This window comes from Micropterus salmoides, unplaced genomic scaffold, assembly GCF_014851395.1.
Source record: "Micropterus salmoides isolate LMB-PRFRI ecotype aquatic unplaced genomic scaffold, ASM1485139v1 Ms_hic_scaffold_15, whole genome shotgun sequence".
Classification (NCBI taxonomy): Eukaryota; Metazoa; Chordata; class Actinopteri; order Centrarchiformes; family Centrarchidae; genus Micropterus; species Micropterus salmoides.
This window is the reverse complement of record NW_024040596.1, coordinates 15088700-15104655: the sequence shown is the minus strand read 5'-3', so window position 1 is coordinate 15104655 and position 15956 is coordinate 15088700. Positions and strand designations below refer to the sequence as shown.

Here is a 15956-nt window from a genome sequence, read left to right as displayed (position 1 = left end):
GTAACAATCCTGCATTCAAAATGTTACTTAAGTAACATTTGGATGTTAATATTTTTATTCTGTTACTTAAGCAACAGCCCAAATATAAAATAAGTAAAAATGCTCATTAAGCAGAATTAAGAACTTTTTTCATTTTCAGTTTTTTTCCACTCCTGTTTATTTTTACACACACGTCCCATATAATGTGTATTATATTATTGGATTATAATACATGCATTAATATGTAGCCGGTAAAGGTAGAGCTTACTTTTTACTGTATATGGGCTATTGCTGGGTAGCTTATTAATGTCACTAAGGGATCAATAAATTCTTATCTCAAAATAAGCCTACAGTTAGGTAAATTTAGCCTACGGTCGTTGAGTACATACTTTGGCTAGTTACTTCCCACCCTTGCTAAATATTAGCGAGGCTAAGTGGTTCATAATAGTCATCACCAGTAAGACTAAACTAAACATAAAGTTGTGACGCTGACACTGCGGGACTATTTTATTTCCCGACACAACCGTCTGTGTGCACTAGAACAATTCCGTGAACTGTAAACATTGCAACACTTCTAAACTAAGTTTAAACATTAGAACATTTACATTTAGTGGGTCCCATTAGAGACACGAACCAGATTTCCGTCAAGGCCCAGCAGCGCTCTTGTTCCATGCTGTTCTTTTAGTGGACACTCCCCCATCTTGGCTCACACACCCTCCATGTAAAGAGAGTCTGCAGTCCTGCTACACACTGTTGAAACCGGACAACTCAGCTGTCAAGGTAATACGCTGCAATGTTTCTCACACTTGGCTGTTATGCAGTCACTTTCCAGTGACATTATTCGGCACCGTTTGCTTATAGCTTAGCTAGAGCCGAGACGATAACTAAGTTAGCAATGACTGCTGTGAGTTGTAATGGACTGCGGGCTGCGTTAGTGTTAGCATTACCAGCTAGCGGTTAGCTACCCACGGTTAGCCAGGGGTACGGCAATGCTAATGCTAACTCACCGGTGTACTGCGTTGATGAATTAAGTGGGTTAAGACGCTGTTAATTAAATGTTATTTGCAAATAGCGACATGACAAACTCTCCATGTGAGGTTACCGCTGATTCTATTTAACACGTTGAGTTGCCCCCCGAAAACATTGTAAAGTTAAGTTTGCTAGTTTAGGGTAACAGCAAGGGTAAGTTACCTTAGTTCAGTCTGGTCACCTATACAGTTTAAAGACGTTGTTTGAATGGCAGTTTTTTTCGATGCAATTATTTGTACTGCAGACTTGTATATCCACTGTATGGTATTTTTTTACCATTAGCTTCGTTGTATGTTTATTTTCCTGTGAATTGTTCTTGGAACTGTGTAACATATTGAGAGCCACTTTTAAGTCATTGAATGTGTGCATATACTTGGAAAATTAAAGCTGATTATGATTCTTAAAGTTGAATCAACACCTCTAAAACAGTTCATTCAACAGCTTAACATTATAACGTTCATGAAGGCAGGATTTTTTGCATAAATGTTGTATTACACTGTCAACAGGCAGAAAGGTCAACTGTGAGAGAAACTCAGAAGAGAGTCCCAGTAACAGAATATCCTACACTCCTTCATTATCGACATGGGGGCTGTTATCTCATGGTGGAAGGTTTGTTTTCAAACCTTTACTAACTATGTCTTTCATTATGCTGCTGTAATGCAAATTACATTATTTATCATTAGTTGTCAACATTTTTGCTTTGTCAACATTTTTTGTATTCTTGTAACTTTTTATATTTAATAAGCTTGGATGCACATGTAGGATCTTTGACAAATAATTGTACCACACCATATTTTAGGCACAAATAGTGGTCACATGCATGGAAAGGTCTAAATAAATGATCACAATTCAGATGTTTATGCTAATACTCCTGGCATCACTATTCCTTGGCATACACAGGCTAACTACATAATATCACGACCACAGACAAACACACGACACACAAACAAAATGTGTGAAAGAGGAAACAGGAAGTATCCAGCTCCTTAAAGAAGTTGCTTGCGCAACGAGCAATGTTGTTATGGCACATGTCATCGTTTGTTCTCTCTGACTGGGATTTCAAAATATTTGCCCTACAGGCTAAACCATCCACTGTGGAGATTTTGGAAGGAATCGATAAGGTATGCTTATGAAAAAATAAAAACAGAAGTGCTGTTTTTATATTTACATGGGGTGTGAGAGAACATGCAGTATTTTTACTAAAGCACAACAAATCTTTGCTTTAAATTTTAAATAATATTTACAGACTAACCTGCACTGAGAATAGGTAGAAAAAGCCCACATGAACAATTTTCACAAACGTTGCTAACTTTTTACCCTTGTGGTCCTTACTGAAGATTAAAAAAAGTGAGAGAAAGTGCCTCATATGTCTATCATTTATTTATCTTACTGATACTTAAGTCCTTTTTTGATATAGAAACTATGTTGTTGAAGACATGTTGTATATACTGTAACTCTTTAGCTCTGGCAAACCAGTCATTCGGTTGCATTATTAACATACTGCTTACCAAGTTTGCAGATGTAACGTATTCCCTCTGCTGAGAATCTATAGCGAATAGAATCAGGAAAATAATTGTGAAAGGGCAGTGCTTTTTGCAGCCAACTTCAATCCGAATACATAACCTCCATCGAGTTAGGTGTACAGCATAAGTTAACATGGCAGTTGATCAGAGAGCCACCTTTGGGACATCGAAAACTCTTTGGCTTTAGGCTCAGCATACCTCGCTAACCCATGAAGGCTCTTGCAGACTACACGACTTTCAGCGTCGGCTGATGGCCGTGCTGTTCACACTACACAACTTGCTGTCTTGTGACGGGAGTCTTGAAGTTGTTGTGGCGTTTACACTATGTGACTGATCGGTGACAGGGGTTCACACACTACACAAGCTGACGCTGTGTCACCCGATGCTGGTCTCCAAACCACGTTTTGTCAAGAAAATACACGTGAAGCGGGAAATGACACGAAACAGCTGTAGTTTGTTATTATAAAGATAGTAATACAAAGAATATGCGTGAAAGAATGGATTAGCACACGCAGGTAGCAGGGATCATCTGTGCTACAGAGAGAGCTGGAGGTGAATAAAAGTTTTTTGCTGAAAAAAAGTAGCTGCCTGTTCCGCCAGCTGCCTGCTCTCATTGACTGGATGAGGATGTCGAGTCGGCCGACTCCTCCAGATATTTTGCATGCTCTATATTTGGCTGGTGTCTGCGATGTGGCAGTGATGTGCTGGGGAGCCGTTTTGATGAGTCGCCGTGTAGTTCACAATACTTTAATTAAACATGCAGATAAAACATATTATAAATCTGTGGCATTCTTATAATATGGGGGAAAAAAAGAATACTTTATGAACGTTTGTCTATCATTTATTTATCTTACTGATACTTAAGTCCTTTTTTGATATAGAAACTATGTTGTTGAAGACATGTTGTATAAGCATGTATCTTCTGACCTATTTTCTGAAGTAAAGAGATGTGTCAATGAATGCCAAATCAGCTCCTCATTTGCTGATTGATAGGGCTTTAGTGTAGCTCTACAGTTAAGCCAGTGTCAGCCTATTTTCAGTGCTTGTCCTTGGGCCAAAAGACTCTACGCATATACTGAAGTGGTCAGGTGGCACTGGAGTAGTGAATAGATGGGTGTTGTGCCGGTTAGTTTTTATGATGAAAGAATAATGTAGTGACAGTAATTATTCACGTGCATGGTTACACCACACATAGGCAAACACGTGTGATACACTGCAAGGGTGGATGTGAAATCAGTCTTTCTGGTGCTTTAGAGTGACAGACACACATGTTACAGTAGGACCATAGCGACCGGAGTGGGTCCCATTCTGTCCAACAGCTATTTTTGGACGGGGTAAATGGCAGCAGTGTAACCTTTCCATATTTAAAAAAAAGATGAATGAACCATTTGTTCATTGAAAAAATGATAATAAATTACATAAATAGTTGGTATGTGGCCACCAGTTAGTCCAGCTGATATGCTGCATGTTCATCTTTAAGTTTTCAGTCCTGCTAAAGACATTGATGTTTGTAGTCAAAAATGTAATGGCTAATCCTAATAGAATTTGCTGTCATTTGCGTTTTTGTAAAGACATGACACCTGCCTACACTGTTGACAGATATGGCACTAAGGCAGTAGCAGGAACTCTGGATTTGCAATATGAAATACCGAGCTGCTAGATTTAACTTTTAAATTCAGTTTAGAGCTGCAGCAATTAATTGATTAGTTATGATAAAACAGCCCTAATTCAATTTGTAACTCATCCTAATGTATAATATTGTAAAGCTCCAACAAATGGTTATTTTCCCCAGAGCCTTGTACTGCATTCAAATTATGTTCTATTGAAATATTTGGGGGGCAGTTATATAGGATGATGATCCAGCCCTACTGGAAAACATGGCTGTGAAACCTAACTTTAACATTAATAATCTAGACCAGAAAATAGGAACATGAACATTTCACCATAAAGAGTTAAGTTACGTTGACTTACCTATGTTGTGTGTGGGTGCAGTCTCTTTATGTAATGTATTCAAACCATGCAAACATAAAATATAGGAAGAAGGTGGAACTTTGCTTATAATTTCCCTAGTCCCTTAAAACGGATCTGTGTTTCCCACAGAATGAAAGTGTAACTGTGACAGTGACGGGATTATATTTGTATATTTTATGTTAAAGAATACATTACCCTACTTGTTGTAGGCTATTTCTTATCTCACCATTTTAAACTACTTACAGTTTTTGTTCATCGCTTTGGTACTATTATTGCAAGTATGTGGTACTAGTTCACCACTCTTAGTACAAATCTCCAAACTCATCACACTTGTAACACATTGTAAACTTCTCTCACCACACAACCATTGATTCAAAATATAAGTTTCTTTTGAAATGTCATGACACAACATATGGTTTAATCACGAAAACACAACATAATGATATCTTTTCAGCTTACTCGTTTTAACTACCAATGAATCCTCTAAAACGATGCAAGATACATTTTTCAAATCACCTTAGAAGTACTGAAAGTAGTATGCTGCAGTACTATAAAAGACAGATTACACAGTTTTCACCTTAGTCAGCGCAGTTATATTACCCAACATTTACAGAATCTGTCATTTCCATAACAAACACTAACAATAATTATGGATGGTAATCATCTAGTGTATTTTACAGTATTGTGTTGTACATACAGTAATTACTGCAGTGGTCCTTTGTGGCTCTGCTGGTGTAAAGCACTAAGCTACCAACACTGAGGTGGAATCCCACTCAGGTCACATACAGTAAAGATCTCACATCTTTGGGTGGTAATTCTGAGGTTTTGAATCCGACCAGATCAGGAAAATGAAACAACAAAACATACATGTATATTAAGTAATTTTTCAGAGATGATCAATTAGGAACAATGAGCATAGTGATAGTAAAAGGTATTTTACACTGTAGAGAAGAAAATCTTATCCAACGTCATACATGTACTTTGTATGAACATAATGTATTTCAATGCGAAACATGTCTTTGCTGTACTCGGTCAATGTCCGATGTTGTTTAAAGCAATGAACTGTGTTTCACTGTTCTGCGTTACATGAGACAAAGCTCTAAATATGTGTAAAATAATAATGGTCATTCTGATGGCACTGGGATTGAATGCAGTTTGAATGACAAAACAGTTTCACATAACCAGAGTCTCTGTCACATAAATCACATTTGTGTACTAATATAAATGTCCGTTAATTTGTCCCCACAGGATATACAGATTCTTGAAGAGTACAGTGAGAAGTATCAAAGGCAGCTGAAGATATGGGTTGGGCGACTACTTCTATACTCGTCTCTTCTCTACCTGATCACATGTATAGTTGTGTATTTCTGGTACCTGCCCGAACAGTTGATGGGACGGCTCATATTGTCTCTTCCCTTCCTAATATTTCCATTACTGTAAGTGTGCAAGATAGTCCATCGTGTAATTGTAAACTGTAACTACAGTGGAACCAGTCAACCATTTTTTTTTTTTTTTTTTTTTCCCTGTCTTTTCCTTTTAGAGTTTGGATACTTCGCAAAATGCTTATAATAATTTTTTCACGAAGAACTGAAAAAAATAGTATGTATCCTTTTTGCTATTTATATATAATTTTCCGCATAACGGTAATTTTTGTTATGTTTAAACTGGTGTTGAATTGTCTATTTTTTTTTTTTTCAGATGACAAATTAGAGGATCTTAAAGCACAAAAAAGAAAAATAGTAAGTGATGTTTTTGTATTTGTCAAGTTTCACTTACACTCACCTAAAGGATTATTAGGAACACCTGTTCAATTTCTCATTAATGCAATTATCTAATCAACCAATCACATGGCAGTTGCTTCAATGCATTTAGGGGGTGTGGTCCTGGTCAAGACAATCTCCTGAACTCCAAACTGAATGTCAGAATGGGAAAGAAAGGTGATTTAAGCAATTTTGAGCGTGGCATGGTTGTTGGTGCTAGACGGGCCGGTCTGAGTATTCTCTCATTCTCTGCTCAGTTACTGGGATTTTCACGCACAACCATTTCTAGGGTTTACAAAGAATGGTGTGAAAAGGGAAAAACATCCAGTATGCGGCAGTCCTGTGGGCGAAAATGCCTTGTTGATGCTAGAGGTCAGAGGGAGAATGGGCCGACTGATTCAAGCTGATAGAAGAGCAACTTTGACTGAAATAACCAGTCGTTACAGCCGAGGTATGCAGCAAAGCATTTGTGAAGCCACAACACGCACAACCTTGAGGCGGATGGGCTACAACAGCAGAAGACCCCACCGGGTACCACTCATCTCCACTACAAATAGGAAAAAGAGGCTACAATTTGCAAGAGCTCACCAAAATTGGACAGTTGAAGACTGGAAAAATGTTGCCTGGTCTGATGAGTCTCGATTTCTGTTGAGACATTCAGATGGTAGAGTCAGAATTTGGCGTAAACAGAATGAGAACATGGATCCATCATGCCTTGTTACCACTGTGCAGGCTGGTGGTGGTGGTGTAATGGTGTGGGGGATGTTTTCTTGGCACACTTTAGGCCCCTTAGTGCCAATTGGGCATCGTTTAAATGCCACGGCACAAAGGTGAAATGCTCAAAGAGCGACTTTGACCTTTCTGTTTACTTTTTTCTTTTCATGTTTCAGTGGGTGAACAACAAATCAAAATTTCAATACCACATTTAATGATTTTTATGTGCTCCTTCACAAGTTTCTCCCATTTTAAGCAACCAAGTGCCTAAAATTGTTGAACAAAAACTAATATTTGAAAACAGTTGGTCAGATGTCGTTCTTGCTAAATGTCTTTTAGAAAACCAAACTATTTCCAGAGGTGGTGTAGTCAGTATAGCAGTAGTAGTTATAAAGCCATTATAAAATTGAATTGAATCTTTTACAAACACCCGACAGATTATCCCTCTAATGTCCCTGAAATTTGCCCTGTGAGCTTGACAGATCTGCAAATTGACGTTTCGATTAACAGTTTTCATGCACCTCTTACTTCCACCAGGGTCGAATAAGTGAGAGAAACATATAACTCATAATCTCTATAGATTGTAATTTTGATGTCTAGTGGTCTTCAGTGAAGTGAAGCCTTGCACTTCTTTTGGCAAGTTATCTGGGAAGCCTCTCCATTTTTGTAGCAAGACACTTGCTAGTCTAGGATCTGTAGAGACAGCGTGTGATTGGTACAGTGACTTAACCCAGTAAACCATTCTCCTTATGTCACTTTAATTAATAGCATTTAGTGCAGGAAAGAAATAAATCTGAAAAATTGCTTGTCATCCTCTGTCAAGTTTAATAACTTTCAATAATTAGGGCTGATGGATTTTCACACTCTCCATTATTGAAGTAGTGAGTGTAATTATTCTTCATATTATATGTAAATATTTAGAAATGTTTGGTGCTTAAATCAAGATGTACTATTTAGTGAAGTAACTCCTTGTGTCCTTGCTCAGTCGTGTTTACTTATGTGTGTGTAATGTTGTTGTAAGTGATTCTAAGATATTGGTTTAATTCTTTTATAAAACACCTATTAATTACATCAGATGATCATCAAATAGTTACTCGTGGATGAGCTATTATAGGAATTATTTCTTTGCAATGTATTGAAAGAATGATGTAAGCATTTATCCTGTAATACCTTTTTAATATCTTGTTTTTTCCAGCTTGAAGAAGTTATGGAAACTGAGACATATAAAAATGCTAAAATGATTCTGGAGAGATTCGATCCTGATTCCAACAAAAAAATTGTAAGTTATTTTGGTTTTACTTCGTTAAATTAATCAGTTGTTTAATTGTGTTCCATATTGAATACTCTCTTGTTATGTCTATAAAGGAGCTTGGAAGCTCTCCAGTTGGACCCCAGATGACTCCAAAACCAGGACAAGGTAGCAGTGAGTTCTGAAGACAGCACTATTTCCCTACTTTTCCTCTGGCATTTCTTGCTGTTGTTAAGTTACCTGCAATGTTTTTTGTGTTAGAGCTCCGTCAGCGCAATGTCATCCCAAAGACGCCCACAGTGGTGGTGAATCCTGCAAGCGGAGCCGCTGCCCGCCCTCCTCTTTCCTCTGGGCCCACCTATCCTGGACGATCTTCCCACTCTGCTCCAGGTGGACCCCCAGAGAGGACCCTGTCGGCTATAGCTGCTCAGCAGGGCTTGATGAGGAAACCTGTGACCCCTGGAACACCTGTTTCAGGAATCGGTGAGTTACCTGCACACAGGGGGGACCACATCATAATGTGGTCGATTAAGGTGTGATTCACTCTTCCCTGGCTCAGTGTCCCCAGTTGCTCAAGGCTCTGTGGTGTGATGTCAGCATGGGTGGTACATGTTATACAGTAGTTGTAATGGGAAAGTTTTATGAATGTAGTTTCTAAATATCTTACAAAAAGTCTTAACATTTGGCAAACAAATGTACAATTATGAACTTGTATTAGAAATAGGTGATAACGTTTTGAAAAAGTCAGAATAGTGAGAATACGATGCTTGTGCAACGAAAGATGTGAGATCTTTCGTTGCTTTTAAATATTTCAAAACCCCAGCCAGGCAACATAAACCTTCCATACAACAGTTGTATATGGAAGACATCTGTGGAGTGTATAGGTGTTGAATATTCAATATGAATTATTTCTGGACTATGAACACTCAATAGAAGATGCAAATAAGTGCAAACAGTAAAGGGAATGTGTTCCTAGAGGAAGCAGCATGCTGTAATTGCCATGTGGAATGCCAACTGTGGAGGTATGCATCAGGATTACATTAACTATGATTAATTAGCCAAACCTGCGTTTGTTCTCTGGGCAATGGTGGTGGAATCTCACTAAATGTCTTTTAATGCTTGGTGAAATTGCCTTTGGCATTGGGAACACATCACAAATGGTTTACATGACTTGATGTTATCACCTGCTTCTGTGGAAAATTGAAAGTGAAAAGCAATTTGATACAAAGAGTCACCACAGAGTTTCCATATGTTGGTAAATTAATAACCAGCAGGATACTAAGACTCTGCCAAGTCTCACAGAAATGACCAGTCATCTTCCTATGATTGCTCTTGATGTTAGATTATATTAATTACTACTCACCAACACAGCAGGGATTCTGGACGTGCTTTGCAAGTGAGATCCAGTGATAACTCATTAAGAAAAAGGAAAATTCATTACGCTTTGTGCAGTGAATCTCTGCCTCACTATTTCACTTAGTTTTTACTGTAAGCAGACCTTGTATGGTAGTTTGTATTCAAGACTGCAGACTGTGTCTAACAGGCATTGATGTTGTGCTTTAACAGGGATGCACCCCCCAGGCCCGCCCCTTGCCAGACCTGTGCTCCCAAGGGAAAGAGGTGCTATGGACAGATTCATTGAGTATCTTGTTGGAGATGGCCCTCAGAATAGGTACACAACCTCTGCTTTTGAAGGGAGACATCTCTTTTCAAAAATCTCATAATCTTTTGAGAAATATTGTTAATTTGTTAAGAGTTTTCTTATCTAATTTATAAAAATGCAGTGTGCTGATGCAACACATCATTTTCATATAATAGGTATTCTATATGTATCTGCCAGATTGATACGCCTTTTTACTATGGAAAACAATGTTAAAATTCTGATAATATCCCAAGATTAACATTGAATTGCTAAAACCTGTGCGCCTCTTGAGCTGCAAACAATGTCATTGTATGTGTCAATAAAATGATCTTTAATGTAATCTGCAAGTTCGTGTACTGTATGCTGTCTTAACTGGATTGTCTTTCCCTCCCCATAGATGTGCTCTCATATGTCAACAGTGTCTGTCCCATAACGGCATGGCATTAAAAGAGGAATTTGAATACGTTGGTAAGGCTTAGAGAAACACAACACTCTTTTGTCAGTCTCCATCAAACACAGTGCCTTCATTTGCCCTCTAGCATTTGGCAGCGTAGTATATCATATGGCTCTTAAATGCCTCTGCCACTACCAACCCCTGTAAGCAAAACCGCACCAAGATTGAATATGCAAACCAGTACTACACATCAATCTGAAGTGTTTATGCATCTCAGGCGTTTTTGTCATTGGTTCATATTCATGTATATTAATCTATGTCTGACTGAGAATGTATTAGTGAGATGACATAAACTATATGTATGTTTTATTTGTGTTGTTTCAGCCTTCCGATGTGCATATTGTTATTTCTTGAACCCTGCAAGAAAGATCAGGCCTCAGGCACCCAGACTCCCAGAGGTCACTAGCGAACTGAAGATGTTTTCTGAGGCACCCTTACCATCGCCTGCTGCTGACGTAGATGATGACCAATCTGTTTTAGGTGACAATAACATCCAAGCAGGTTTTGTACATAAAAGGCAAAACATGTAATGGTCACGCATGTAATCAGATGTTACCAACATGAGTACATTCAGAAAGAACATATAAAAATTCTGAATTCTACTATACACACATACAGTCCTTTTTATATCTTTTGTTCCTGTCTTTTCGAGTGTTTTATTCTGCATGCATATCTAAACTGAAAATGTATCTCTTATTATCAGAGAAAACCAAGCTTGCTGATTTCTCCGCTGAAACAGACACCCAAAAGCCAGGCACACCAATGACCACAGAGCCCAGTCCTTTGTCAGACAGCGAAAGCACCCCACAGTCACAAGATTTGCCCCCGGATAAATCTGATGGAGAGCAAGATGTGTCTGCCATGGAGGTGGAATAAAACAGTGGAGTAGTGATTTGAACACAAGTCAGGGTGGAGGTCTTTTTTTTTTTTTTTTTGCCGTAAGTTGGAGACACAAAGTAAGTTAAGTCCGCATCTGATGTGATTTTCAGCTTATCGTACAGAATGTCCTTTCTTTTGAGAATAGCTTTTATAGTTCTAGCAATAGTAATGAATTAAATGTTAAATTGCATAGCACTAGCACAACCGCCAAACAAACCACCTTCCCAGTATGATTACAAACCACCTTCCCAGTATGATTACATAGCCTGGACATTTTTTATAACATTGTATTGAGAGCATTATGGGTTTGATTTTTATCGTTTGAATTTAAATTTAGTTTTTTGTTTTTTATGTTGTATAGTTATATATAGTAGTTTTCTTTATTTTCTATGTTTTCAACTCAATTTCTAACATTATTCTGTCTGGGATAATTGGAAAATGCACAAACAAAACAAGAAATATTTTTGGGGAAAATAAATTTTTATTTATGGGAAATTATTTATAAATATTTTTCTATAATGCCGTGCCTTTCATGAGTGTTGAATAGGGTACTCTGCAGCACGGTGGTGCTAACATGTTTACACAATCATGGTACCATGATAGGAATACACATAGTCTGTATTTATTAATGAAAAGGAGATTTGTCAGTACTGTGCACCTGCCGTAAGTGCCTCTTATATTTTGTCTCTGCTTCAGTGCATATGTCAATGAAACTTATTTACATATAGACAAAGTATTTTGACTGTTTACAGACGGTATGTATTTGCTGAATGTCTGAACCCTGTTCTATATAAATAATACTAAATAAACTTTTGAGAACTACATGTGTGCTCAGGATCATAACACATTCATCTAGATAGATACGTGCTGGATAATTATTTGACTGATGTTGCTATGAAAACACAATCATTTTAAAAGTAATTCTGTATTAGCATCAAAATATGAATAGGAAAGGTCAAAGTAACATGTAAGAAGCCACAATGACAATAGCTCCATGTATTCCTGCTACCTATATTGCGTCATGTATTTCAAATTGCCACATTTCATCTCTGGTCAGCTTCTCGCCAAGAAGCATGTTTAAACAGTCCCTTTTCATTAGCAGGCCAATTTTAGCTTGTGATCATTTTATTTTAGCTCATTGATCATTTCAGACAGCATAAGATAATGGTGCTGACACAGAGCCCAGCCAGTCTTGATTGCTTGACCCTCTTCATTTGCAACAAGAAAATCATTGTGGCTACAAAGTTGCTTTGTGCCATCACATGACCCTCTTCCCCTGAAGATAGACCGTAAACCACTGGTGATGTCAACACCCAACATCTTCTGTGGGTTTTGATAATGTATGTTTACAGAGCGGTGACCTCCTGGGCCTTGTGATGCATCAATGTGACACAGAAAGTAACGCCCGATTCCACCGCATGCTGTTTGAGGTTGACCTCTGACAAGAGCCAAAAGGGAAAAAAATGGGACATCAATAGGACAATGTTTGGATGTTTTAACACCACTGGGAGGTTGTCCAGTATACATAGCCTGCACATATGAGCATCATCATAAGTAATATATCACAAAAGATCTCTGTGCGAAGTGGTTTGAAAATGTATGTTTGAGTAATATTTTTGATTCCACAGCACTGAATCATGTCTTGACAGTTGGCACTTCATAGTCAGTAGAATTATTATGTGTTTTTTTTTGTTTTTTTGGCGTTATTTATCTATATCATGCATGAAGAATTTCAGAAAGATGAGAGATCACAGAGAGCTGGCAGTTGCACAGAAAACAGTCAACAAAAATATCTTTGCTTTTTAAAGTATTAGTTACTCTGGTACAAGCATTTGTGTGTTGAGATGAGTTTTACTGGGTGTTTACACTCTCAGTTATCATAGTCTGAACTTAATTAACCATCTCAACCTATTACATGAACTATTCAAAGAAATACTGTTTTCATAACGTTAAAGCAGACTATACACATCGGGTTTTTGTGTCCTATTGTCCAAACACACAAAAGGATTACATCTGGATTGCTATCAAGGAAACACTAATTGATTTTCAAGGATGACAAATGACATACAAAGCCCCAGTGCCAAGGTAATTTTGAGCAAGCGATGAAAATGTACAGTGGGGCTGTCCCAAGGTTCATAGTTCTTTTCATACTCATCCCTCACATGTGCATTCGAGGCCACTTGACATAAATTTATACTGATCTTTTATTTATACCCAGAAAAAATGGCAGATAAGAAACATAAGTGTTCTTGATATTGTGTTTTGTCATATCTAGCAGCCAAAGATTGAAATCCTGCGAAACAATTTTCTGAAGAAATGAAAGAGCGTGCCCTCTTGAACCCCGAAGGAAAATAACCCCACGGTGCGAGGCAGAATATGAAACAGAGGCACAGAATAAGTAAAATAGACAAGTGCACCAGGCTTGTCACTTTTCCATTTGCTGCCCTCGGGTGTGAGCACTTCAGAATTCTCTTCATCTCAGCAAAGACCTTCATCGTTATGCTCTATCTACTGTACTGAATACGAAAAATGTACCATATCAGACAAAAGTAATAAGGAAGGGAGTTTTAAAGATTTACCATGTTTCTGTCGATCATGAAGCTGGATGCAACAGGAAGACCAACAAATTCATAAATATACAGCACAAGCAATTGTACAATGGAGACGATGTGGAAAATGCTGAGATGAGTGTCACAGAAGACGTTAACATGGCTGTGATATCAGATATCACCATTGGCTCTTGACAACAGCATCATTACACAGTAATAAGAGCACAATCTCCTTCAGAGAAACATTAAAATCAAATTACATTATACAAGAGCTTGGCTTGATGAGCTGTGAGGGGTGATGGTTCCCGAACAGTGGCTCTGTGGTTATTACTGTAGCTCTTTAGCTGCTTGGGCTTGAATTGCCACTTGACAAAGTTCAGTCGCTTCTCACAAAAGGTCATCAGCTTCCAAGAAATTAGTTTTTAAAATTCAAGTCATTTGAAACCTACACGCCCAGATGGATGGGTTTCCATTTTTTTCTCCCCCCCCCCCCACGTTCTATCTGTCAAATCATGAATGCACGCCGCTGAATACATGATGCCGGCAATAAACCACTGTGCTGTAGTTTACACCAGAGTGACATTCAGGGATCAGAGAGCATTGTCATTCTCTGTCCTATCTTGAACTCATTACGCCACTGAGCGATGACATCTGTTTGAGCACTCACACAGTTTGACAATTATTACTGCAAACCATTCACGGCTGTACCTTAATTAAATACTAAAGTAGAAAAGAAAGACAACATATATAACATGAAAATATCTGTTTCATTATAGTATTTAAAACTGCCTAACTTAAAATAGAGAAGCTACGTCCAAGACAGGGATATCATTTATTTGGCTGTTTGCACTTTTAATGTTTCTGTGCATACATAATTCTTGTGCTTGACAACTGATATATTGATTAATTTTATTTAGGATAGAACATGCCCTCGGAATCAATAGCATAAAAACAAGGTTAACCTAAATTTACAAGTCCTGTCATATGCAGGATAATAATTCAATTATAGAGGAGAGTCAAAGCACCAAAATGACTTCTTTCTCTTTGTTTTCTTGCTGTTTTACTAACGCATACACATTTCTGTGGGAGGGATGCTCAAGAAACCACCAAAAGCAGAATAGGGAAGAGAACAAATGGAAGGCCATGACAACACACCCCTGCCACTACCTCATGTGGAAATCATACAAAGCATCCTGCAGGCAGCAGGTTCATTTTATAGCTTCATCTATTACCACACTGTCATTGTTAATTGTCTTCTTTTTACCTCTGCAGGATTCTCCAAATTGGTCCTATCGAATGTGACAGGAGGAAGAGCATTAAGCATCTGACAAGATGATATCTAAGTTCAATTTCCTACTCCTCACCTGATTTATACCTGCAGCAGATCATTTTCTTTTCTGTCATAAAGACCTCTATAAATCAGTGGTGCTTATGGAAGCACTACAGAACAGGGTCTCTGGATTTGTATCCCCTGTGTTTGCTATTAGGAAGCCATTACAGCCACATTTTCCTCCTTCAAACAAAAATGATCAAATCTAATACTGGCAAGATTAGAGAGATAAAGAGAGCAAGCGCTGGCAGAGCTGTTCAACACAGTACCCTATCTAAACAATATGCTCTAAACTCAATAAAAACAGGGCTTTTTGCTGGTGACACCATTATCCATCTGTTTGGACAAAATTGCTGTATCATGGTATAAATCTGCAATACAAGTGACATATCCTCTAAAATAAAAGGGAACATTAACTGCTCTATCTTCTAGAGGCCATGGGACTAGCTGGCTATAAGCTCAGTCAAGTGTGATGGCAGTTATACTGTGTTTTACTAGACTGCAGACAATTATACTTTGCTCCTCTCCCCTAAGAAGACAAACTGCCATGGCTTCAGCTGAAATGATTTCAAATAGATTTTCCAAAATGTCTGTCGCCAGATTGCTTCCATACATTATTTCACTTAAATGGATAGAAAAAACGAGGGTGCAAATCCACAAATCAATCACAACAGCCCACTTTACCAGATGGAAAGACGAGAGCTTTCAGTCTGTCTGTGTGTGTGTGTGTATGTGTGCGTGCGCATGCAAGTTGAAGACCTGCAGAGAAGGACAGTTACAGGATGTGCACAGTTCTGTCTCTGCGATGTGTCTCACTCATCTTGAAGGATGACAGAGAGTAGGCCCATCTATGTTCAGCGGTGAGCTGGCAGCGCTG

The 15956-nt window shown here is 38.2% G+C and overlaps 1 protein-coding gene across 1 annotated transcript; it reads left to right on the top strand.

Annotated features, from left to right (window-relative positions):
- The first annotated feature begins 618 nt into the window (after positions 1–618).
- On the top strand, positions 619–12022 carry lnpa (limb and neural patterns a). The gene is made up of 13 exons (XM_038720534.1): positions 619–759; positions 1515–1617; positions 2088–2129; positions 5751–5938; positions 6043–6101; positions 6201–6241; positions 8172–8255; positions 8342–8393; positions 8487–8708; positions 9792–9897; positions 10265–10335; positions 10646–10801; positions 11025–12022. Exons 2-13 carry the CDS (start codon positions 1591–1593, stop codon positions 11195–11197), a joined length of 1221 nt encoding a protein of 406 aa, XP_038576462.1. The 5' UTR covers positions 619–759; positions 1515–1590; the 3' UTR covers positions 11198–12022.
- The last annotated feature ends 3934 nt before the right edge of the window (positions 12023–15956 follow it).

What these genes read in the sequence shown, in the direction of transcription:
- lnpa (XM_038720534.1), top strand. Translation starts at nt 1,591, where the DNA reads ATGGGGGCTGTTATCTCATGGTGGAAG. An exon ending in AAGCACAAAAAAGAAAAATA is followed by an intron (nt 6,242 to 8,171) that starts GTAAGTGATGTT and finishes TGTTTTTTCCAG; the next exon opens with CTTGAAGAAGTTATGGAAAC. An exon ending in TGATGACCAATCTGTTTTAG is followed by an intron (nt 10,802 to 11,024) that starts GTGACAATAACA and finishes TCTTATTATCAG; the next exon opens with AGAAAACCAAGCTTGCTGAT.